Raw genomic sequence first — 27,161 nt, 5'->3', positions numbered from 1 at the left:
TGTTCGCCCACTGCTTGAATACTGCTCAGCAGTGTGGGATCCGTACCAGATAGGGTTGATAGAAGAGATAGAGAAGATCCAACGGAGAGCAGCGCGCTTCGTTACAGTATCATTTATTAATCGCGAAAGCGTTACGGAGATGCTAGATAAACTCCAGTGGAAGACTTTGCAGGAGAGACGCTCAGTAGCTCGGTACGGGCTTTTGTTGAAGTTTCGAGAACGTACCTTCACCGAGGAGTCAAGCAGTATATTGCTCCCTCCTATGTATATCTCGCGAAGAGATTGCTTACTTGCTTACCATCACTCGTCATAAGAGTACTACTCATATGCGAGCATAGCTGCGAGTATTAGCTCGATACATATAATTTGAAACCTTTAGGAAACCCCCCTACATTTTCGCTATTCATGCCGCAAAACTTCAGCATCGGAAATGATTATTTAATTCAACTTAATTTATTATTTCTTTACTACAAACTACATTCGCAGCACATTTTGGCCCAGTGACATGGTGCATTGTCATCCATCTACATCTACGTCTACATCTACGTGATTATTCTGCTATTCACAAAGTGCCTGGAAGAGGGTTCAATGAACCACCTTCATGCTGTCTCTCTACCGTTCCACTCTCGAACGGCACGCGGGAAAAACGAGCAATTAATTTTTTCCGTGCGAGCCCTGATTTCTCTTATTTGATAGTGATGATCATTTCTCCCTGTGTAGGTGGTTGTCAACAGAATGTTTTCGCAATCGGAGGAGAAAACTGGTGATTGAAATTTCATGAGAAGATCCCGTCGCAACGAAAAACACCTTTGTTTTAATGATTGCCACTCCAGTTCACATATCATGTCCGTGACACTGTCTCCCCTATTCCGCGATAATACAAAACGAGCTGCCCTTGTTTGTACTTTTTCCATGTCATCCGTCAGTCCCACCTGATAAGGATCCCACACCGCACAACAATATTCCAGAATAGGGCGGACAAGCGTAGTATAAGCAGTCTCTTTGGTAGACCTGTTGCACCTTCTAAGGATTCTGCCAATGAATCGCAGTCTTTGGTTTGCTCTACCCACAATATTATCTATGTGATCGTTCCAATTTAGGTTATTTGTAATCGTAATCCTTAAGTGTGTAGTTGAATTTACAGTCCTCAGTTCTGTGTGACTTATCGAATAATCGAAATTTAGTTGATTTCTTTTAGTAATCATGTGAATAACTTCACAATTTTCTTTATTCAGGGTCAATTGCCGCTTTTCGCACCATACAGATATCTTATCTAAATCATTTTGCAAGTCGTTTTCATCATCTGATGACTTTACAAGACGGTAAATGACTGCATCATCTGCAGACAATCTAAGACGGTTGCTCAAATTGTCCCCTATGTCGTTAGTATAGATCAGGAACAATAGAGGGCCTATAACACTTCCTTGGGGGACGCCGGATATTACTTCTGTTTTACTCGATGACTTTCCGTCTATTGCTACGAACTGTGACCTTTCTGACAGGAAATCGCGAGTCCAGTCGCACAACTGAGGCGATACTCCGTAGGCACGCAGTTTGGTTAGAAGACGCATGTGAGGAACGGTGTCGAAAGCCTTCTGGAAATCTAAAAATATGGAATCAATTTGACATCCTTTGTGGATAGCACTTATTACTTCATGAGTATAAAGAGCTAGTTGTGTTTCACAAGAACGATATTTTCTGAATCCGTGCTGACTGCATGTCAATAAATCGTTTTCTTCGAGGTACTTCATAATGTTCGAATACAGTATATGTTCTAAAACCCTACTGCAAATCGACGTTAGTGGTATAGGCCTGTAATCCAGCGGATTGCTCCTACTTGCATTTTTGGGTATTGGTGTGACTTGAGCAATTTTCCAGTCTTTAGGTACGTATCTTTCTGTGAGCGAGTTGTTGTATATAATTGCTAAATATGGAGCTATTTTATCAGCATACTCTGAGAGGAACCTGACTGGTATACAATCTGGACCGGAGGCCTTGCCTTCATTAAGTGATTTAATCTGCTTTGTTACACCGAGGGTATGTACTTTTATGTTTCTCATCTTGGCAGTTGTTCTTGATTGGAATTCAGGAATATTTACTTCGTCCTCTTTGGTGAAGGAGTTTCGTAAAACCGTGTTTAATAACTTAATAATAGTGGCACTGTCATCATTGACTTCATCGTTGTTATCGCGCAGTGAAGGTATTGTGTCTTACCACTGGTGTGCTTTATGTATGACCAGAATCTCTCTGTGTTTTCGAGACAGAACTTCGTTGTGGAAATTATTAAAAGCATCTCCCATTGAAGTACGCACCATATTTCGAACTTCTGTAAAACTTTGCCAATCTTCGGGAGTTTGCGTTCTTTAAAATTTGGCATGCTTTTGTCGTTGCTTCTGCAACTACGATCTGACCCGTTTTGTGTACCATGGGGGATCAGTACCATCACTTATTAATTCATGTGGTATATATCTGTCAACTGCTGTTGATACTATCTCTTTGAAAATATTCCACAACTTTTCTACACTTACATGATCAGATCGTAAGGAGTGAAGACTGTCTCTTAAAAAGGCATTAAGAGCATTTTCATCAGCTTTTTTAAATAGATATACTTTGCGTTTCTTTTTGATGGTTGTTGGTGTTACGGTATTCAGCCTAGCAGCAACTGCCTTGCGGTCGCTAATCCCTGTATTCGTCACAACACTCACTATTTGTCCAGGATTATCTGTTGCTAAGAGGTCAAGTATTCTTTCGCAACCATTTACGCTTCGAGTGGGCTCATGAACTAATTATTTTCTGAGAAAGCATTAAGTACAATTTCGGATGATGTTTTATGCCTGCCGCCGGCTTTAAACGTATAATTTTTCCAGCATATCGAGGGTAGATTGAAATGACCACCGACTATAATTATATGAGTGGGGTACTTATTTGAAATGAGACTCAAGTTTCCTTTGAACTGTTCAGTAACTATGTCTTCTGAGTCGGGGGTCGGTAAAACGATCCAGTTAATAGTTTAGTTCGATAGTCAGGTATAACTTCTACCCATACTATTTCACATGAACTATCTACTTCAGTTTCGCTACAAGGCGAACTACCTCTGACAGCAATAAACACTCCACCACCAACTGTATTTAATCTATCCTTTCTGAACACTGTTAGATCGTTTGAAAAAATTTCGGCTGAACTTATTTCCTGCTTTACCCAGCTCTCTGTACCTACAACTATTTGAGCTTCAGTGCTTTCTATTAGGGCTTGGAGCTCTGGTTCTTTCCCAACACAGCTACAACAACTTACAAAACCAATCGTTTCTACAACTACCTTACTGTGTTTTACCTGCCCACTTTCTGACGGACGCCCCTTCTGTGGTTCCCTGAGGCCCTCTAACCTAAAAAACCGCCCAGTCCCTTCCACATCGCCCCCAATACACGTGTAGCCGCCTCCTGTGTGTAGTGGACTCCTGACCTATTAAGCGAAACCCGGAAACCCATCACCCGATGGCGCAAGTCAAGGAATCTGCAGCGTGCACGGTCACAGAACTGCCTGAGTCTCAACTCGGCTCTGCACCAAAGGACCACAGTCAGTTCTATAGACGATGCTGCAGATGGTGAGCTCCGCCTTAATCTCGGAAACAAGACTGGCAGTCTTTATCATTTCCGCTAGCCGCCCGAAACCAGACGGAACCTGCCTCTATCCAAGGCGACACACGTCATTGGTACCGACATGAGCCACCACCTGCAGTTGGTTGCACCGTGTACTCTTCATAGCTCCGGGAAGCACCATTTCCACATCCGGAATGACTGCCCCCGGAATGCACACAGAGTGCACACTGGCTGCCTTCCCTTCCTTGGCAGCCATGTTCCTAAGGGGCTCCATTACGCGCCTATCGTTGGAGCTCCCAATTACCAGCAAACCCACCCTCTGTGAACGTCTAGACCTTGGGGGCCGAGAAGCTTCCTCCGGAATGGGGTGGACGACTGCATCCGCCTCAGAGATATCGCGAGCCACAGCTAACGCCCGAAACCTGTTCGTCAAACAAACCGAGGAGGCCCCACGATCGGTCCTTCGGAAAGTTTTTCGCTGCCTGCCAGACTTTGGAATGATCTCCCACACTACCACGGGTGAGGGGTCAACCTCAGTGCAGGCAGCACCCGGGGAGGTCACAGTAGTGGACCGATCGGAGGACACGTGGGACGTGTTCGACGTCCCTCGCATCCCCGCGTCCGATCCCCCAACAGTGACGCCCCTTGGCAACAGCCTCAAGCTGTGTGACGGAAGCCAACGCAGCCTGCAGCTGTGAGCGATGGGTTGCCGGCTCAGCTCGCACCTCTACACAACAATCACAGTTCCTATACATTACTGCACTCCTCCTGTTTGAAGCTCGTAACAATATGTAACAAGCGAACGGTGTACTCGCCTTAGTAGTAGCAGGAACTATCGATGCGATCTCGCTGACAGTCTAACTGACCATCTCGTCTGGGAATATTAAGACAATGAATGGCTACAAATGGTCTCCAAACTGCCGCATGTAACCATTTCCAATCAATGAACGATTCACTTGGGCCAGAGGACAGAGTCTATGCAACTACAGCTCACACCATTATGGAGCCACCACCAGCTTGCGCCCGCATCTCGTGGTCGTGCGGTAGCGTTCTCGCTTCCCACGCCCGGGTTACCGGGTTCGATTCCCGGCGAGGTCAGGGATTTTCTCTGCCTCGTGATGGCTGGGTGTTGTGTGCTGTCCTTAGGTTAGTTAGGTTTAAGTAGTTCTAAGTTCTAGGGGACTGATGACCATCGATGTTAAGTCCCATAGTGCTCAGAGCCATTTGAACCACCAGCTTGCACAGTGCCTTGTTGACAACTTAGGTCCATGGCTTCGTAGGGTCTGCGCCACACGTGAACCCTACCATCAGCTCTTACCAACCGAAATCGGAGTTCATCTGACCAGGACACGGTTTTCCAGTCGTCTAGTGTCAAACCGACTTTGTCACGAGCCCAAGAGAGGCGCGGCAGACGACGTCGTGCTGTCAGCAAAGCCACTGGCGTCGCTTGCCTGCTGCTATAGCGCATTAACGCCGAAAGTCGCCTCACTGTCCTAGCGGATACCTCTGTGGTACGTCCCACATTGATTTTTGTGGTTGTTTCACGCTGTGTTGACTGCTTGTTAGCACTGACAACTCTACACAAACGCCGCTGCACTCGGTCGTTAAGTGAAGGCCGTCGGCCACTTCGTCGTCCGTGGTGAGAGGAAATGCCTGAAATTTGGTGCTCTCGGCACACTTTTGACACAGTGGATCTTGGAATACTGAACTCCCTAACGACTTCAGAAATGGAACGTCCCATGCGTCTCGCTGCAACTACCATTCCGCTTGCAACTCCGCTAATTCGTCGTACGGCCGCAGTCACGTCGGAAACAATTTCAAATGAATCACCTAAGTATAAATGGCAGCTCCGCCAATGCACAGACATCTCTACACGTTTCGTATTAGGCATATGGTCGTGTTTATTTCGTAACGAAGCGTTTTCCCTAAATAGAACTCATATAGAAGAGTCCGATAGGAGCACTCCTTTCTTTCAGGAGTGCTAGTTCTGCAAGGTTCGCAGAAGAGCTTCTGTAAAGTTTGGAAGGTAGGAGACGAGATACTGGCAGAAGTAAAGCTGTGAGTACCGGGCGTGAGTCGTGCTTCGGTAGCTCAGTTGGTAGAGCACTTGCCCGCGAAAGGCAAAGGTCCCGAGTTCGAGTCTCGGTAGGGCACACAGTTTTAATCTGCCAGGAAGTTTCAAAATAAATCAGAATATAAACCGAGAAGGCCTTTAATGGAGGTTTGCAGTTGGTTGCACAAACAATGACATGAATTACTTACAGGAGAATGGAAACAGACTACTCCACTGTAAAATGTAAATGTAAATGCCGTGTGACTAGGGCCTCCCGTCGGGTAGAGCGTTCACACGGTGCAAGTCGTTCGAGTTGACGTCACTTCGGCGACTTGCGTGTCGAGGGGATGAAATGATGATGATAAGGACAACACAACATCCACACCCTGAGCGGATAAAATCTCCGACCCAGCCAGGAATCGAACCCGGGCCGTTAGGTAAGACATTCCATCGCGCTGACCAGCTACCAGGGGCGGACTACTACACTGTGATGAATATAATCAGAAATGTTGTGGTATAGAGGAACACTGAGGATTAGATGGGTAGATTTAGTAACTGACATGTATTTACCGAACAGAATTGAGGAAAAAGAAATTTATGGTTTGTTGGATAGTACACCTGAGGCAAGGTATAATAGTAAATTTGGTAAAGGAGCGAAGTGTGTGGGTTAATAATGGTAGAAAGAAGTCGACACTCGATTACAGTGTGCAGATTCTATTGGACGTATGTATCAGTAGTTACGCTGAGATGAAGACTTGCACAGGATAGACTAACCTGGAAAGCAGTATCAAACCAGCTGAAAGTAACATACCTCATGCTGTCAATCCAAGACGGAACATCGTTTAGACTTGAGCCAAAAGACCTCACTTCTGAGAGAGATAATCGATCTAATAAATACGCATGTAATACTTAAGGCCCGTTATTGCTCTTATAATACTCTCTAAGCATCGAATCTTAAAAATCTGCAAACTAATGCCAGTCTGAGAATGTCACATGACTACGAAGAACGCATTAGTAAAAGCAAATGGTGCCGAGGACATGTAGCTTAGGCCAATTACAATCGGAAAATACTAACGTGGCCCAGTGAGTCATCGTTCAACCTGTTTCCAACAACAGATAGGTCACATCTATCGCAGACGATCAAAATGAAAACTAAAGTTGGACGTGGCAGTGTCTTGGTGACGGTTACATGTCGGTCGAATTACAGCAAGAATTTTGTAGAGACCCAATCATCCATTGATATCCAGCAGTAGTACTCACGTGATGGCTTGCGCAAATAAAATATGTTATCATTTAGTTTAATTTTTATTGTATGGTTCTGGACTAGTCTTTCATTATGTCCAGTATGGTCGTCTCCCATAGGGTAAAATAACTCTTTTCGAAATAATACCACTGCTAAGGACTTGTAATATGCCTTGTTGTATTATATGCTTCGGGAGATATCAAGAAAAATTTTCTCTACTAAGCTTTTGATGTCGGAATTCACATATCTTCTTGTCGTCTAATGAACATGTGGTTGAAGTTAAACAGTGTCCCTGGCACTTTATTCACCAAATGAATCATTTTCGATGACTTTCAGTATCTTTTAGAGGATAAACTCCACTGCATTCATTTAGAATCATCTTTAAGCAAACAGACTACTCTACTGTGTGACGAATTACATGAAACTGGTGTTACTAATATATCCCGCAAGTGTATTTCAAATTTTTGACCGAGAAATGTATTCCAGATATCTGTCAAAATAAATGTGGATTAACATGTGAAAGACTAATAGTGGTCCAACACACTAAACCCTCGTAGATGGTAGTTTTACTTTAACAGTCATACGTAACTGACAGTAGTAAGATGAAAATCAAACATCCTTTTAGATATCAAATGAAGAGATTAACAGAAATTTCAGGACAGAGCAGGCAAACATCGATAGATTCGCGGAGACTGCAAACCTCAAACACACACACACACACACACACACACACACACCACTGTGGGAGAGAGAGGGGGGGAAAGGGGGGGGGAGGAGAGAGAGAGAAGTACGGAAAGAGAAAGAGAGAGAACAGAAAGAAGCACAGAGGATGTTAAGTAAATAGAGAAAGGAAAATTGCATTCAAAGATCAACAATATAAGAAGGGACGCAGAACTGATAATAATGACAGAAAAATTACCATTCTTCCTCACAGAGACTCTGCAACAAACGCAACGCACAGTAGGTCAATATGAAAGAGATATCGGACCAAATTGATCTTATCTACAGCTCTCAGACATTAAAAATTTATAATAATAAAGCAGTTTCTACAGTTGTAATTTTTTTAAAAATATTCTTAGATTCAGTTGGCCACAAATCTTTTTTCCAAATTCTAAAAGAACGAAGCCTTTACTTGGAAACCTCTGTAGTTATCAGTGAAACACTACATGGCACAAAATGAAAGGTAAATTTTAGTTGGATAAATTTTAAAATTAAAAAAGGAGCCAGCAAAGGCAGACTCTCTCCATTATTTTTCAGCACAACCTTAGAGAAGGTAGTCCAAACGCAGGAGAAACTAAAATTAGAGATTAGAATCAACGAACGAATCGAATCACGAAATTTTATTAATTCATGAGACTGCTTGTCTCTTGAAAAAGATGCGGAGATCCTACGTCAAGACATTTCAAATAACACAAAAACAAATAGAAATTACTAATTGTAGTGTTGGCAGAAGAGCCAACACTGTTTTTCTAGAGGAGGCCGAAATGCACGCGTTTAATTACACGCTGACTGGCGTGAGGTCTGGAACAGGACAATATCTTGAGAATTGTAAATAAAGTACGTAGATGATGTAATACTTAACTTTAATCCACAATTGTAGAACATCTCTCTTGACGGTACATGTTATAACCACAATATATATATATATATATATATATATATATATATATATATAGCAAAGGACTATGGCGCCTTGCTAGGTCGTAGCAATTGACGTAGCTGAAGGCTATGCTAACTATCGTCTCGGCAAATGAGAGCGTATCGGTCAGTGTAGCTTCGCTAGCAAAGTCGGCTGTACAACTGGGGCGAGTGCCAGTACGTCTCTCTAGACCTGCCGTGTGGTGGCGCTCGGTCTGCTATCACTGACAGTGGCGACACGCGGGTCCGACGTATACTAATGGACCGCGGCCGATTTAAAGGCTACCACCTAGCAAGTGTGGTGTCTGGCGGTGACACCACACTAATGAAACGGCAAAAGAGTAGGTCTCAGTGTATCATTACGAGGATTGAATAAAAAGTAATGCCTCGATCTTCGTTAACTGGGGTTTGGATAGGAATATTTCAATAGATCAAACGCAGAAATAATCCTTAGAATGTGATCTTTAATTACCAATATTGACTTTTCCACATAATTCCCAGCTAATTGGATACATTTCTGCCTACGATGAACAAGGTTTCTGAAGCCGTCACGGAAGAAGTCGACACTTTGTTTCCGCAACCACAATCTCACAGTTCTCTCAACGGCTTCATCAGAAGAATAATGATGTCCCCGCAGATTGTCTTTCACTATCGGGAACATGTGGAAGTCAGACTGTGCTAAATCTGGACTGCATGGAGGATGCCGCAAGGTGTTGAGATTCAGTCTCTGAAGTTCTGCTGTGGTGGCACGTGAAGTGTGTGTTTTTGCATTGTCATGCTGCAGGAAAACATTTCCCTTTTCCTTTCGGCCCCTTGTTAGCCGTCGTTTCAGAGTTCGCAAAATTGTGATGTAACGCTCTGAATTTATTGTTGTTCCACGATCAAGGAAGTCAACATGGATAGCACCATCTGCGTCCCAGAACACTGTGGCCATGATTTTTCCAGCTGACGGCTGCATCTTGAATTTCTTTTTCTGGGGCGAGTCTTTGTGTCGATATTCCATAGACTGACGTTTCGTCTCCGGGTCGTAATAGTGAACCCACGTTTCGTCTCCTGTCACAATTGAGTGGAGAAAGGCATCACCTTTATTCTCGTAACGTGAGAGGAGTTCGTTGCCAATTTCAAGTCTTTGCGCTTTCATTTCAGGAGTCAGCATCCGGGGTACCCATTGTGCACAGATCTCCCGATAACCAAGCAAAGCAATAATATGACCCCACACGTTCTTGTTGAATGCCGATTGTGCATGCAGTTTCTCTGTGAGTGATACGACGATTGTCGTGAATCAATATGTCAACATTTTGCTTGTGAAACTCGGTGATTGCTGTCACAGGACGTCCAACTCTTTGTTTGTCATGTCGCCCAACGACACACAGAACTCAAATCAACAGAATCATCATAAACTGCTTTCATTCTCTGATGAATCTCCTTTGGGGTGACAACTTCTGCTGTCAAGAAATCAGTGACTGCACGTTGCTTAAATCGCATTGACCGACCGTCTGCGCAGGGTATCATACTTTACACTGTAACAACTGTTCCGTGATAAGGTTTCCCGCCAACTGGAACTGTAGAGAAGAGGCTATGGAACAAGCCAGTACCTGCCGCATACAATGCTGCCAACTTTCAATCAACCCTCGCTCGGCAGAGTGGCCTTTACTCCCGGAGTCCTGCTGTATGTCTGCCCCTGACGCGTCTTCACAGAAGGAACGTCTGGAGTGGAGTCATCGACATGGCACCTAGGCGGTCGAACAGCCTGATCGACGTGGTCCTTCAGATTCTTGACTCGGTTTAAATGTCGAGAGTTCGGTGACAGGGGAGTACCGTAAACGCATCCTGGTTCTCTCCAAACACCGCACGTATACTGGTAATAGTGTAACACATAGCACTTTCCTGCTGCTAGATGCCTTCGTGCTGAAGAAAAAAGCTGCATGTAGGGCTGAACATGGTCCCAAGGATACATACACATTTTTGTTGCTCAGTTGCGACTTCCATAATGACGAGACCACCCAGGTAGTGCCACGAAAGCATTTCCCAGACGAAAATGTTGCATCCACTGACCTGGACCAGTTACGACAACTTTTGCAGAACCATGCTCGCCAACAGATATCTCTCTGAGTGTAAAACATGATTCAGGTAAAATGGCCGCAGTCAGCATGGGTGCATGAACCAGGCGCCTATTGTGGAGGTCCATACGCAGCAGTGTTCGTTGAGAAGTCAACGAACACTGCTGCGTATGGACCTCCACAATAGGCGCCTGGTTCATGCACCCATGCTGACTGCGGTTGACTGGCGACGAAGACTGGCATTTGCTCATTAATACCGTAACTGGACGTTCACTGAGTGGTGACATGTGGCCATTTTACCTGAATCATGTTTTACACTCAGAGAGATATCTGTTGGCGAGCATGGTTCTGCAAAAGTTGTCGTAACTGGTCCAGGTCAGTGGATGGAACATTTTCGTCTGGGAAATGCTTTCGTGGCACTACCTGGGTGGTCTCGTCATTATGGAAGTCGCAACTGAGCAACAAAAATGTGTATGTATCCTTGGGATACCCTTAGTTCATCTGGGTGGACTGTTAGTCAACAGTTGCACGTCTATTCGCCTGTACACACATCGTCGTTCACCCCTCAACGTGACCTGACGATGGTTTTGGATGGCGTCATTTGGCCATGCACGGTATATTTTAATCACAGTGGCACCCGAACTGTTTAGAAACTTAGTCGTTTCAGAAATGCTTCCACCCTTGACCTGAAAGCCAATGATATGCCCCTTTGGGCGTTAGATAAATAGCCTTGTTTCCGCATTGCGACAACGGCTGCACAATAACAAGAAGAAGAAGAAGAAGAAGAAGAAAGAAAGAAAGAAGGAAAGGAGAGTGTTGCAGGGAAAGATTAACGGGACAGATCCAACTGCAAAGAACGAGAATAATCGTGGGAGAAGCGTATTGACAAAGTTGATAAGTCGAATCACTGACCTATGAAGATGCTGTAGGTGATAATGATGTGGATGAACGAATTGGCAAAACTGGTGAGAAGGAGCCCCGACACTGTTAGACAGCCCCCGCTGAAAGCCACTTGACGTATACTGAATTTCTTCAGCAGCGGCCCCGTGAGAAGACCTGAAAAAGACGTACACAGTTTTTAGAAATTTGTGGACATGATTTCTCATTAAGTGACGACAGACGTAGTGAAATAGTAGTGAAATATGCTAATTAACCGACCGTAGCGGTCGCGCGGTTCCAGACTGTAGCGCCTAGAACCGCTCGGCCACCGCGGCAAGCCCGGGAACACAAGCAGGACGTTGTGGGGTTTCTTCATTTTACAAAATAAGAGTAACAGGTCACAGCGTTACAGTTAAACCAGGTAATAAGTTCCAGAAACCTGTTAATTATTTAAAAACTTTCTCGTAGTCCGTGAAACATGCTGTAACCTGCGAAACACCAAAGCAGAAAGCGAAAAATGTATGGATACTGAACAACGACTTCCTATTACAAGCGTCTCTTTGACCACAAATAACACGGACGGCACCAAAGTGAACACAAACAAACGTGCAGTAGGGAACGATAATTCTCTCTGGTGTAAATGCTTAGCGCGTGGTGTTCGGCCGTGCACGGGTCACATTCGCAAGTGTTCGCTTGTGATAGCTGTTCGTCGATTTTAGAGCGAACCATCGAAGGTAGTTCTCGTCCTTTCCGCTTCGGCGCTACCTTCGTCGTTTGTTGTCGATTTTAGAGCGAACCATCGAAGGTAGTTCGCATCCTTTCCGCCTCGGCACTACCTTCGACGTTGGTTGTCGACTTTAGAGCGAACCATCGAAGGTGGTTCGCATCTTTTCCGCTTTGGCACTACCTTCGACGATAGACACAGTATACTCGCTCTGCTGCAGTGTGTCGTTTTCCCGCGCGAACTATTGTTGGTATTCTTTGGTGTAAGAGTTTTTTGTGTTGGTTGGAAGCGTACTTCTGTTGACAGAAAAGTGTAGATTCCACAGGTGCTTGTATGATTCTAAAGATCCCCTGTATAAAATACTCAACAAAAAATTTATGCTTGGCAAGAAACTGTCCAAGTTCTGGTAGCGTCAACAGGGCAAGTTAGGGAGGATATTAATTCACTGCTATCTTGTAGGTGTGAAAGGAGTAAACAACGTACAACATCGGGAATGGGTGTAGTGAAAAAAGATAAGTCTCTGTGGTGTGAAATATTCTTCCTCCACGTCCACATCTATAGATACTACATAAGTGACAGAGAATGTGGTGCATAACCTTTAGCGTATCATCTATGCCCATTTATTTGTTTCACATAATACCTATAAGAGAGATAAATGCCATCAAAATAAATAGACAATTTAAATGTCGGAACAGAATAAATGAAAACTGTTTTTCTTCCGATAAAGATGTGGCTGTATTTCTGTATAGTTTTACATTACGTTACTCATTTACCTTCATAAATTACTGAAGTGTTTCTCACATGACACTAATTACTTGGGAAGAGATGCGATTGGTACACGAAATAGATATTTGAGGCTATTTTATCACCTGTTGCTAAGAATCGTAGTGTTAGTGCTCCCCTCTCTTCTGCTGATATGGATCGTCTGCAATTTGTATCTTGCTCTGAAATCTTCGGTTTCATTTGTTACTAGGAAAGGGCGAAAATAGTCAGTCAAGATGCGGATATAGTTTTGGAGTAAAGCAATCCGTGATTGCAGATGCAAATCACTAATCGGAGGCAAGCCACCAGGTCTTTCACGCCTGTGCAAAAATTCAGACACTCATTTTTCTGTGACTACACCGTTTTGCTTCCACTACCAACAGCGTGCCTCCTATTCAAAATAAATCATGTTGTATGTGTATTTTCTCCATTCCGGTGTGCTGATTATAAGTTCAGCAACTTTGTATCACGGCAGCGTTTTTGCACCAGAAAACAAAGCACATTGTATACTATTCTCTTGCGTTCGCTCTAGTGTGAATGCTTATTCGCTAGTACAAGTCAACGATGGCGCCGGAAAGTGAACATCCTGCGCATTGTTTGCGAATGTGCATTCGCTTGTTTTCACTCGTGTTCGCTTCGACGTAAAGGGCGCTTACAAGTGATGAACGTTATCTGTCTGTGACAGTGCATTTCATAACATGTACCTCACAGTCGTTCTGAAACAAAATGTTTGATCACAGATGTGGAGATGTTGCGCAGTGCAAGTTTATTACATTCCTCTCCTACAGAAAAATATGCACAAAAGAACGCACATCACACTTGTTGCCGTAACGTGTCACTGATTGCGCTTTGAAACGGTGGTACTGCTTTTCCAGTGGAAGCACTTCGCATTCGACATTTACTATTACCCAAAGAACGAATATATTCCAGGCACTAGCTACATCCTCCCAGGGTGACGTATTAATGAAAAGGGTTGACAGAACGTTGAGAAGGAACGAATACGTTACAGGCACGCGAATAGCACCGTGACCGCACAGAGCTATCTGTGCATAAAAAGTTGCGAGATGGAACTCTAAAGCTATCTACTACAGCAACAACGTACCAATAGAATTGATTTGTTTTAAATTACTGAAATTTTAGTAGCAAGAAGAGAAAAATTGTAATAAAAAGTAAATAATTTTCTCATTCTTATTCAGAAACAAGGTGAACAGCGAAATTCGCTTTTCTTCAGATGAACCCCAAAATATTAAAAATTTACCCTAAAATATTAAAAATTTAATAGGGTCCCGAGTGGAACGTATTAATTGATTAATAAGTGCGACTCACTAACGGTATTACTTTAACAGATTCGTTAATAATTCCACACCCTACCATGTTCGCAGTTCATAAATCTCTTCGCACGTCATTACTGCTAAGCAAACTCGATCCTGCTCTTCCCTAGATTATGCGCAAACTGCTACTAAGGCTGCGTTACATTGGCTGACTTTTGTTTTGTTCTGGCTTTGAAAGTATTCATCTTAGATACTCACGCCTGACAATCTAGCGTAAAATGGACTTGCGCATGATCGCAAGGTAAGTGCCCCCACTAGTTACTCACGCGACGGGTATTTAAGTGCACACAGTGGGATACCACAATTTGACTCTGTGATTAATGCTCCATACTTGAGTGTAATTAGGAGAAACCATTACCCAGGGTTAGGTATGGTGTCAAAACACGCAAGTCTGACCATTTAGTTCGAAATCGGCACACCTAATATACGAGAACGTACTGGACACTCATCATTCAGATACAGAATCTGTGACAGTAGCGGAATGTAGACTTGCATCATAATACCATTGCAGAAGTTTCAGATGTGGAAGGGTAAAGGAAAATAATGGGAGTCAGACTTTCGAGTATATGGAAAATTTGTGCGACATACTTCTGGGAAGCATGCACTCTGTCCTACTTACGTCATAACAGTTCACAAAAGAAAAGTATGTTAGGTAAATTAATACAGTACAAGCACAAATAATGGATTGAGAACTAATGAATACTACATGTAATTGACATACAGTGGCATGAGAAAAGTTCAATGGACATTCGGTACCAAATACACTTGACTATCGCTCAAGAGGACTTACCTACAGGGACAAACACGTGACATCACCATACCCCTTCCCTCTCCCAAAATACACCCCCGCTCCCATCCTCTTCACACCAGTCTTCTTGTGCCTCATATCGCCCTTTCACTTTACCTTCCCGTGACCTCTCCCACTGATGACCGCTCTTACTAGCAGTTGCATAATGTATGAAAGAATTGTCGCTAATACAGGTATGGACCACAAGCAAAACACTGAGATATGCAGCTCAATATATTATGAAAGACTTTGCTACATTCTCATAAAATAAAGAATAACAAAGAAAGAGAGAAAGAGAGAGAGGGATGCTCGGCGGTATGGCAGGAACTGTAAATTGAAAACGCTCATTTAATAATACCTTTACATAAAAGGAATTTTACCACATTTTTTCCCAGTCTTATAATAGACATTGACTTCTTGGGTCGCACTGATACTTGGATTTGCACCGCGCCGCATGCAGACCACGGATTGTTCTAAAACCTATAAATCTATGACGATATGGGCTGGCTCTTACCATACTAATCCTATAGCTCTTTGAAAATTCAAACATTGAGACGTTGCAAAGGGCTCCAAAGAAAAATGTGTTTAACAGTCAGTTAGTTAGTCTGACGTTAAGTATTGTTGTTTGTTTGCATGAAACCAAGTTAAATGTTAATCGGTAATATCCAATACAATACCATACTGCCCTACTGCTTACACTGAAACAAATATTTAATTGATGTTTTATGTTACCGAGACACGTTATATCTAGAACAAGGCTACATCTGAAACAGAACTTCGATTGCAGTTGCAGTAGGTACTTTGACTTGTTGGAAATTAGATATTATCTACATCTACATCTACATGGATACGCTGCAAATCACATTTAAGTGCCTGGTAGAGGGTTCATCGAACCACCTTCACAATTCTCTATTATTCTAGTCTTGTATAGCGCGCGGAAAGAATGAACACCTACCGTATTTACTCGAATCTAAGCCGAACTTTTTTCCGGGTTTTTGTAATCCAAAAAACAGCCTGCGGCTTAGAATCGAGTGCAAAGTAAGCGGAAGTTCTGAAAAATGTTGGTAGGTGCCGCCACAACTATCTTCTGCCGTTGAATACATGTAGCGCTACACAGGCATGCTTCGCAGGCACAAAGATAAATACTGGCGCCAAAACCGCTGCGTCAGTAAATAAATTAAAAGAAAAGGTAGAAGAATGTAGACATTATGCCAAGCATTCTTTCGTGTTTGCTGTTATCTCATTTAAATCCTATCTGCCTAATAAACTACGAAACTAGAGTGAGACAACAGCAAACGCGGAAGAATATACATATCATGTCATGTTTATATTCGTATTATTCTTATGCTGAATAGTGATAAAGGCAGAAATGAAGCACGGCAACAGACTAGATTTTTAAATCTAACATTACTCTAATTTCTGTGCAGAATGTAATGTACTAAAGATGCGTCTGCAAAGATTTTCAAACGGAGAAAAATGTTCACAAAACTCTCGTTCAGAACATCTTCTATCATACGCAGTCTATTATTTTGTTCTTGTTGATCATTATCAAAGAAAGCAGCAGTGTAAGTAACAACAAACAGCAGTCTCTTGCCATTGTTTCGCTTATGAGACAATTCATCTCTTTTTTATATACAGGGTGTTACAAAAAGGTACGGCCAAACTTTCAGGAAACATTCCTCACACACAAATAAAGAAAAGATGTTATGTGGGCATGTGTCCGGAAACACTTAATTTCCATGTTACAGCTCATTTTAGTTTCGTCAGTATGCACTGTACTTCCTAGATTCACCGCCAGTTGGCCCAATTGAAGGAAGGTAATGTTGACTTCGGTGCTTGTGTTGACATGCGACTCATTGTTCTACAGTACTAGCATCAAGCACACCAGCACGTAGCATCAACAGGTTAGTGTTCATCACGAACGTGGTTTTGCAGTCAGTGCAATGTTTACAAATGCGGAGTTGGCAGATGCCCATTTGATGTATGGATTAGCACGGGGCAATAGCCGTGGCGCGGTACGTTTGTATCGAGACAGATTTCAAGAACGAAGGTGTCCCGACAGGAAGACGTTCGAAGCAATTGATCGGTGTCTTAAGGAGCACGGGGCATTCCAGCCTATGACTCGCGACTGGGGAAGACCTAGAACGTCGAGGACACCTGCAATGGACGAGGCAATAACCCTAATATCAGCGTCGGAGAAGTTGTTGCTGTACAAGGTAACGTTGACCACGTCACTGTATAGAGGGTGCTACGAGAGAACCAGTTGTTTCCGTACCATGTACAGCGTGTACAGGCACAATCGGCAGCTGATTGGCATCCACGGGTACACGTCTGCGAATGGTTCATCCAGCAATGTGTCAATCCTCATACCTGTGCTGCTAGAACATGTGCCTTTACAAGTACAACACAATATGTGGTTCATGCACGATAGAGCTCCTGCACATTTCAGTCGAAGTGTTCGTACGCTTCTCAACAACAGATTCGGTGACCGATGGATTGGTAGAGGCGGACCAATTCCATGGCCTCCACGCTCTCCTGACCTCAACCCTCGTGACTTTCATTTATTGGGGCATTTGAAAGCTCTTGTCTTCGCAACCCCGGTACCAAATGTAGAGACTCTTCGTGCCGTATTGTGGACGGCTGTGATACAATACGCCATTCTCCAGGGCTGCATCAGCGCATCAGGGATTCCATGCGACGGAGGGTGGATGCATGTATCCTCGCTAACGGAGGACATTTTGAACATTTCCTGTTACAAAGTGTTTGAAGTCACGCTGGTACGTTCTGTTGCCGTGTGTTTCCATTCCATGATCAATGTGATTTGAATAGAAGTAATAAAATGAGCTCTAACATGGAAAGTTAGCGTTTCCGGACACATGTCCACATAACATATTTTCTTTCTTTGTGTGTGAGGAATGTTACCTGAAAGTTTGGCCGTACCTTTTTGTAACACCCTGTATATATATTGTAAGCCGCGGTAGCGCGCACAAAATCAAGCCATGCCGTGAGCGGCGACAGGTCGTAAACACCTACTATCAGAATGCGACAAACAATGCATGACACAGTACAATAATGCAGTTTCAGCTTAGAGTGACGTAAACACCTATAACAAAGAGGACGGCACTTATCAGATCAAAGCAAAATAAGCAATCGATTCAAACCAGACGAACCACGTGAAAAAGGAAGGGTACCCGTACAAATCATGACGGAGCGCCTGACACATAGCAATGGCTACTTGGTAAAACTTAACTGTTAAGCTTACGACTCGAACCAAACTACTGTAGCTTTATCTTCATCCATTCGACCTAAATTGTGTCTCATGTTACAATGGACCAAATTTGTGTCCATTTGGAGGTGAGGTCTAAAACTTTTCTCTCCCGTTGCATTTCGAGTCTCAAAGTTGAGGTGCGGCTTAGACTCGGGAAATTTATTTTTCCTTGATTTCGAGTTTCGTTTTTCAGGTGCGCCTTAGATTTAGAAAGCAGTGAGAACCTTAGATTTAGAAATTTAAGAACAATATGAATGGCCTGAGAAGCTAAGTATAACGTAAGAAAAAGAAAGTATAATTCATCTCTGCAAAAAATGTCAAATAAAAGGAAAATTATGAGAACTTTAAGGAGTAGAAGAAATGTAGATATACTGAAAGATAGCATTGTGATCTGCTGCAAGTGCTTTGTATTTCAGAAATTATTGCTATATTAACAGCTAAGTATGAACGCTCGTTTAAATGAAACTATAATGCCTTTAAGAAATGCCTTTCGGTGGATCATATGTTTGATATGATTTTCATGAATGTAACGGCACCTACGCTTTTGGAATTCAACCCACTGCCGTAGGTGAATTCCTGGCAACATCACTTTCAGCCTTCCGGAAAATTTTGAAGGACAAGGTGAGTACCGCAATTTTAATTTTGCATCTGAAGCACTGCTGGGAACACAGCAGTATGTGATTAGTAATATAAAATGGCCTCCGACTGCAGGATGGTTTTTGTTACATGACAGATTTCGGGAATTCCACCACTATCTTCAGATGCACCTCAAGCACATGTATAATCGATGTTAGGTATTATTTTCCCAATCACAGTTACATGCCAATCGAAAGAATCATGCAACTCCCACGTCCATGACGCCTCTTTGAAATGACATCTGCCGGCCGAAGTGGCCGTGCGGTTAAAGGCGCTGCAGTCTGGGACCGCAAGACCGCTACGGTCGCAGGTTCGAATCCTGCCTGGGGCATGGATGTGTGTGATGTCCTTAGGTTAGTTAGGTTTAACTAGTTCTAAGTTCTAGGGGACTAATGACCTCAGCAGTTGAGTCCCATAGTGCTCAGAGCCATTTTTTTTGAAATGACATCTTACTGCTGGGCAACAGACTACCATAATGATAAATCACCGTGAGCTTGATAGACTTTTTGGATGTTCAAGGTTTTCTTCGATAATGTAAGACGTGGAAATAATCTGGTTAATCTGGTACCCTCATGACATCAAAACAATGCACCATTTCCGCAGGCAGAAATTTTAGTTGTAATCCCTTATATTACAGTGCAGCAGACACAGTACTCTAACACAGTCTGTGTAAATAGTGATTAATGTTCGACTCTGACTTCACACTCACCAAATTGTAATTGTTCCATGTCTGTAATACGTTGGAATTTTATATTACAAATTTTCAGCATACCATCCCACGTTACAGCAGTTGAACTCACATAAATGGGTTGGATCCAGTTCCTAAGTTTTGAGACAGATTGAGCGAAAATTTTCAACGGCCGCGGCCTGTAGCAAGTTATTGATTATCAAATATAGGTTGGAATAGTTATTGGATTCAAATAAACACTGCACCTTGCCTGTTATTATTTATTCAAATTCTGTTATAATGGCTCTATCAGTCGTCAAGTTTCTGAACGTTTCAATTGACAGCGACTGTTCGTCCAACAATACCGACCCTTCAGTAACATAGTCATATGGAATCAAATCTTTCTCATTATTAAACTGTTCACTGGTGCGGAATTTTTTTCTTGTTATTCTCAGTTCACACACTTTTCTAGAGAACACGCCATAAACTTCATGGAATTACAAACCGAAATTTGTTGTCGCAATTATATTACGCTGTGATACCTTGAGTAAACGAATTATGCTTCTTCATATTCGTGGCAATCACAGAAACATGGACTGGATTTATTTTGAACGTTCCATTACGCTCAGTTTCTTTCACATACTCACGTAAGTTCGTAATTAGAAAATTAACATCGTAATTCCTTACATAATGAAACGCAACTAGCATTGTAAAATTGGGTCCGTGATTTAAATAACAGTAAGCATGGGCAGTTCCTTGGAAACTGCAGCCAACATGATAATGATCTCTCTGTTTGAAATCAGTTTGCTTCCAGCATTCCTTGCAAATGCTGCAAATTTCTGGTGTTCGTAACGGTACTGCCTCTTTGAGCCTAGTATTCAGACCTTTGTTTCGTATCAAAAAATTTTTAAGCATTCAGCTACAGGATAAAGTTGCCTGTTAAGTAACTTTCCCATTCAATTAGCACCCTGCTGTAAAGCCTAGTGGTATAGCAGTAAGACGCGTGCCAGAAAACAGGGGTATTGATGGACTGAATACCGATCGGCTCACTGAGATTTTCAGTCTGCTAATAATCTAGCTTCTACCTCTCAACTACTTTAGGAGTCGTCCAGAACGATAAGTGGCTCGAATTCCGTGTTAAATTGTAGGCCACCATTCCCCAGTTGGATAACCGCGTTCAATTAGGAACACACAGCTTTCTGAAATCATATCCAATTGAAAGAATTGAAGACCACAACAACAACAACATTAAACCTACAATACTATTTACACCCCAGTAAAACTGAATCTCTCGATATATGTCACAGTGCAGTTCATGTAAAAACCAATATTATATTGTTCATGCACTTGAATATAGTCAATAGCACTTGGCTGTAATTTGCACTCAGTTCTGCATGTATGACAAACAGTAGCTTTAATACTGCCCATTAAAATTGCTACACCACGAAGATGCCGTGCTACAGACGCGAAATCTAACCGACAGGAAGAAGATGCTGTGATACGCAAATGATTAGCTTTTCAGAGCATTCACACAAGGTTGGCGCCGGTGGCGACACCTACAACTGCTGACATGTGGAAAGTTTACAACCGATATCTCATACACAAACAGCCCTTGACCAGCGTTGCCTGGTGAAACGTTGTTGTGATGCCTCGTGTAAGGAGGAGAAATGAGTACCATCACGTTTCCGACTTTGAGAAAGGTCGGACTGTAGCCTATCGTTATTGCGGTTTATCGTATCGCGACATTGCTGCTCGCGTTGGTCGAGATCCAATGACTGTAAGCAGAATATGGAATCGGTGGGTTCAGGAGGGTAATACGGAACGCCGTGGTGGATCCCAACGGCCTCGTGTCACTAGCAGTCGAGATGACGGGCATCTTATCTGCATGGCTGTAACGGATCGTGCAGCTACGTCTCGATCCCTGAGTCAACAGATGGGGACGTTTGCAAGACAACAACCGTCTGCACGAACAGTTCGACGACGTTTGCAGCAGCATGGGTTATCAGTTCGGAGGCCATGGCTGCGATTACCCTTGACGCTGCATCACAGATAGGAGTGCCTCCGATGGTTCACTCAAAGACGAACCTGGGTGCACGAATGGCAAAACGTCATTTTTTCGGATGAATCCAGGTTCTGTTTACAGCATCATGATGGTCGCATCCGTGTTTGGTGACATCGCGGTCAACGCACATTGGAAGCGTGTTGAAGCTGCATGGGCAGCTGTACGTGTACACCCCATCCAAACTCTGTTTGACTCAATGCCCAGGTGTATCAAGGCCGTTATTACGGCCAGAGGTGGTTGTTCTGGGTACTGATTTCTCAGGATCTATGCACCCAAATTGCGTGAAAATGTAATCACATGTCAGTTCTACTATAATGTATTTGTCAAATGAATACCCGTTTATCATCTGCATCTTGGTCTAGCAATTTTAATGGCCAGTAGTGTAGCTTACTACACCTGTCAAAATTTGTCTTGACATTAAACTATGGTCACGATACTGTTGTCTAGTTTTAGTTGCTAAAAATCAAATAGATGTGCAACCTACTTCCCTTTAGAATGAATGGGACTCAAACACAGCTCATAGTTCATTTGAAAGACGATGAGGAGTATTGTTACTACAAGGATGAGGAATATTGTTCTTACAAGGAAGTTTTGGCGTTTATTTAAATGCAGGAGATCAGAAGATTACCCTGGCCATTATTTGAAAACGAATAACCTGCTGCTGGCCGATGTCTCTGAAAAATTCCGCATACTCTGTCCAAAACCGCTTGAACTGGATGTTATTTTTTATTGTTTTCAGAGGCATTCTGCTGAAAACAATAGGCAATAGCTTATAGCTACTATAATGAAAATAACAGCCGATCGTTTGTTATATACCTCGACGTTAATAGTCTCTACAGCTAGACAATGAAGCAGCACATTCTGGTTTCTAATTCTGCGTTGCTGTCTGCAAAAATGGTGGACAGTTTCGATGTAATGAGCATACTAGGGATGACTCAGACGTAGATTACATTTTAGAAGTAGACCGCGAGTATCCTAAAAATATCCATGAATTTCACTCTACCATTATGCCAAAAGAAATCAGTGTGTTCATAGACTCTTGAGCATGGCCAAAAATACTGCGAGTTATATCCTTTACGTAAGTTCTGGATGTATTCTTTGAATATAACGCAAATAAAAACCAGAGTGTTTGAATTCTTCCGAGCATAGCGAAAAATACTGCAAATTATGCCCTTTATATAAATTTTGGTATACTTTTGAGCAACACACAGAAAAAAAATAAGAGCGATTGGATACTTTTGAGCATCCCTTGTAGTACTATGGAATATTGCAAGTTACCTCCTGCACGTTATTTTTTGGATAAATACGTGTCCATGTATTGATGCCACCAATATACGCAGGTAAGTTGAAACTTACATAAGTACATGGGACAGAAACATGAGAACATTCAAATACTTTTGCTACTTTGTTATTGACTTTTCATTTCAATGACATCTAAAATACTAAGCCGTGACGCTGATTTTAATAGTACACTGTGATTCGTCAAAGAGGAGAGGAGGGTAGGTAGGAAAGGGCACCGGATACATACCACAACTGCTGTAGTTCTGTCACCTTAATTTTTGATTTCCCATTCGGTAGTGTACTTAGTTTTAAAATTACACACTATGGCCGTCTGGAATATTTACAGTTTCTCACCATTGCCATCCTTCATTTTTTCAATTTCCCACCGTCTGCCATCTTGGATTTTTAAATCTCTCGCCATCCACCATCTTTATGTCACGTATTCAATGCCGCTGATGACGTCATGGCACTTGGATAAAGGGCAACAATTATTTTTCTCCCGGGCACTAGGTATGTGGGAAGAGTTCCCATTAGTTCATAGAATATACTACTCAATGGCATCATCACAAAAATCTGAGGAAGTTGGACAACTTTCACAGCTTTTTCACCAAGAACTCACTGTAACGCATTGACTCCATGGAACACAATATTCACTAATAAGAGTCATTTATCAAAATATAACCTTCATTTATGTAGATCGAGAGTTTATGAAATTATATGATTGGTTTCTAATTTTTTAGCTATCATCTTCAGATCATAAAATATGGTTACAGAGGGTAATCTGTTACATGTTGTGCATCCTAGTAGTAACTTTATCTAACGACAAATTACTTGATTGTACAAGTTGAGTCGGAGCATACCCCGTAACATTATTTTATAATGTGAAGACGACTGCTAGCACAATCGAAATAGGTCATATCGTTTTATGAAAACACGACCTGTACAAATAGAGATATCATGGAAAGTGAAGTTTGCTTTTCCACATTATTGACCATGTTCAACAACGTGGATTAGTCAAATACCTTTAGATTGAAATTTCACATTTTCTCTTTTCAGATATCGCCGTAGTATCTCCAGTCTGGAGACTCAGTGAAACAGCTTTCCAAAATAATTTCTGCCACTAAGTAACAATGGCTGCAGTGTTTGAAGCTGACTGCACACTCACCAGAGAACTGCATGACTGCCATCATGGTGTTCATGATGACGGCAGCGCTCGTTGTGTTGAATCCTAGGGAGAGCATCTTGTCTCCAAACAGTATGCTGAATATGGCGACCAGGCACTGACCAGTCATCTGGAAGAAAACAAGAAATATCATCTGGTTCTGAACATGACACGAATGTACATAACCAAAGTTACTCAGATAATAAAGACCTAACGTTACAACAAGTAAGGACTATAGAGATGAAAAATGGAAGGGTAACTATCTCTGTAACTATCTGTGTGGGACACAGAGACCACCAGTCACAGAGTTTACAATCTCTTTCCTAATACTTTTCACTAGTATGAAAGCACTGTAATTAAAGAAAATTACCAACATGAAGACGATAAAAATAAAAATTTATAACCATTTTCCATCAGTTCTGTGTGTTCGCTGTTCTTCTGCATTTTATACCCCAGTATGTATTCTGTTATATAACGTTCCAACCGAAAGAATTCCTATATACAACTTCACTGTTCCCGAAATTGTTACCTCAAATAATCGTGAATATCAATCCATCAAGAGAAATATTATAAGGGCTACTGGTAATTTTCTGTGTGCTTATGGAAAATAAGGAGATGGACAATATTTAAGTCTATACTCATCCTTAGCATGACAGTGTATGGGCTGAAGGTAATGGTATACAGGGTGTTACAAAAAGGTACGGCCAAACTTTCAGGAAGCATTCCTCACACACAAAGAAAGAATATATGTTATGTGGACATGTTTCCGGAGAAGCTTAATTTCCATGTTAGAGCTCATTTTAGTTTCTTCCACCTACGCTCAATGGAGCACGTTATCATGATTTCATACGGGATACTCTACCTGTGCTGCTAGAACATGTGCCTTTACAAGTACGACACAACATGTGGTTCATGCACGATAGAGCTCCTGCACATTTCAATCGAAGTGTTCGTACGCTTCTCAACAACAGATTCGGTGACCGATGGATTGGTAGAGGCGGACCAATTCCATGGCCTCCACGCTCTCCTGACCCCAACCCTCTTGACTTTCATTTATGGGGGCATTTGAAAGCTCTTGTCTACGCAACCCGGGTACCAAATGTAGAGACTCTTCGTGCTCGTATTGTGGACGGCTGTGATACAATACGCCATTCTCCAGGGCTGCATCAGCGCATCAGGGATTCCATGCGACGGAGGGTGGATGCATGTATCCTCGCTAACGGAGGACATTTTGAACATTTCCTGTAACAAAGTGTTTGAAGTCACGTTGGTACGTTCTGTTGCTGTGTGTTTCCATTCCATGATTAATGTGATTTGAATAGAAGTAATAAAATGAGCTCTAACATGGAAAGTAAGCGTTTGCAGACACATGTCCACATAACATATTTTCTTTCTTTGTGTGTGAGGAAAGTTTCCTGAAAGTTTGGCAGTACCTTTTTGTAACACCCTGTAGTGGGCATCGGTCAAGCCAAAAGGAAAGAAGGAAACCATTTGTGGTCAGACGAATATAGAATACGAGGGTCGTTCGATAAGTAATTTATTTATTTTTATTTAATTGACAGTACAGAGTAACCGACCGCCTTGAAATGTAAGGCCTGCCGGATGTTTCTGAATCCAACCGCAAAGTCTCATTTATGTATTTGGTTAAAACAAACTTGATTAAAATCAGGGGAGAGTGAGTCCTTCAGGTGAATCCAGTTCATCTTTCCGAGGTACTGAGATAGTACGTTTATGTGAAGAATTTCATATAAGTATTTGGTTAAAACGATCTTGAATAAAATCAAGGGAGTGTTTTTCGTATTTCCCCACAAAGGGAGGTTTTGTATTTCTTCCCTTCTTCTAACTACCGATTCGATTACTCTTAGATACTTTACGGTTATGGCTGAGCGCGGTTACTAATAACTGATTGCGTAGTCAGACGACATACAGATATTTTTTTCCTTTCCTTATTTGTAGGCATTACATTATTCTGGACGGGCGTGTTTTGTTGACTAGACGACGATGCATAACTGCACCAAAAGCTTTCTGGATGTCAAGAAACGTATAGATCCTAATTTGAGCGTACCTATGAGGAAATAGGAGTCTTGAATGAAAGAGATTAGAGGTAACACGTGCATGTGAGAAATTTTGCTGGTAAACTTTAAAAACCATGTATCCATAGATGTGTAACACATTATAGTGAAGTGGGTGAGGTCCGGCTGACCGTCAACAGAAAATACTGGAAGGGAGAGTGCAAAACATAAGAAATGCACAATAAAAAGCAAACAGACGTGCGACGACTTTATCAGACAACCATTAGTTACAAGAAAGGATACTGCCAGAAGAAATTTTGGTACTTCGCAGCTTTGTAGCTTAAGTTAAAGCTTTAACGAAAACTAGGAGCTACAACAGGGAAGCAAACATAAAAAGCATGAATAGGACGGTCCCAGGCGGGAAATGTTAATTACATATAACAGAATACATTGTGAGGCGTAAAAATATGCAACAACAGTGTGTACGTAGATTGGAAACTGGTAATTAATTTCAGTTTTTATTACTTTTATGTTACTGTAAGGTAATAGATTAATTATGTTTGAATTTCGTTCGGATGCACTGATGCAGCCAGAATAGGAAACTTTCTGCAGCTTCTCAATTAGTTTTACTAGATAATACTAGGAAGGCAATAGCCACTTTGATCATGAGTGGAGGGCAATAGCGACTTTGATCACATTTGTCCATGACGTCTCCTCCTCCGTTCTACCTCCCCCAACCATGCCCTCCAGTCATCATTTCTTCCTCTATCTCACGTCTCCCCTTCTGCTGCATCACTTCTTCAGTCCCTATTTTATTTCTTAGAAACAAGATTGCAGAATTTCGTATGGCATGGAAAGCTAATTACGTAACTGTAGACCAGATATGGCTCAAATTCAAAGATACAGTATCGACAGCAATAGACAGATTCAAACCGCATAAGTAAATAAGAGACGGGACTGATCCACCATGGTACACTAAACACGTCAGAACACTGTTGCA

General features: G+C 42.3%; 1 protein-coding gene across 1 annotated transcript in view; it reads right to left on the bottom strand.

Annotated features, from left to right (window-relative positions):
- Positions 1-27,161, bottom strand: part of LOC124616127 (monocarboxylate transporter 2-like) — a 99,852-nt gene that overhangs the window by 41,589 nt on the left and 31,102 nt on the right. The window contains exons 3-4 of the mRNA XM_047144394.1: positions 24,153-24,279; positions 11,503-11,646 (exon numbers count right to left, since the gene is read on the bottom strand). Coding sequence (XP_047000350.1) covers positions 11,503-11,646; positions 24,153-24,279 — 271 coding nt within the window. The remainder of the gene's footprint in view (positions 1-11,502; positions 11,647-24,152; positions 24,280-27,161) is intronic.

Source organism: Schistocerca americana, chromosome 5 (assembly GCF_021461395.2).
Source record: "Schistocerca americana isolate TAMUIC-IGC-003095 chromosome 5, iqSchAmer2.1, whole genome shotgun sequence".
NCBI classification, from domain to species: domain Eukaryota; kingdom Metazoa; phylum Arthropoda; class Insecta; order Orthoptera; family Acrididae; genus Schistocerca; species Schistocerca americana.
Note: the sequence above shows the minus strand (reverse complement) of the source record. Positions and strands in the feature narration are given on the sequence as shown.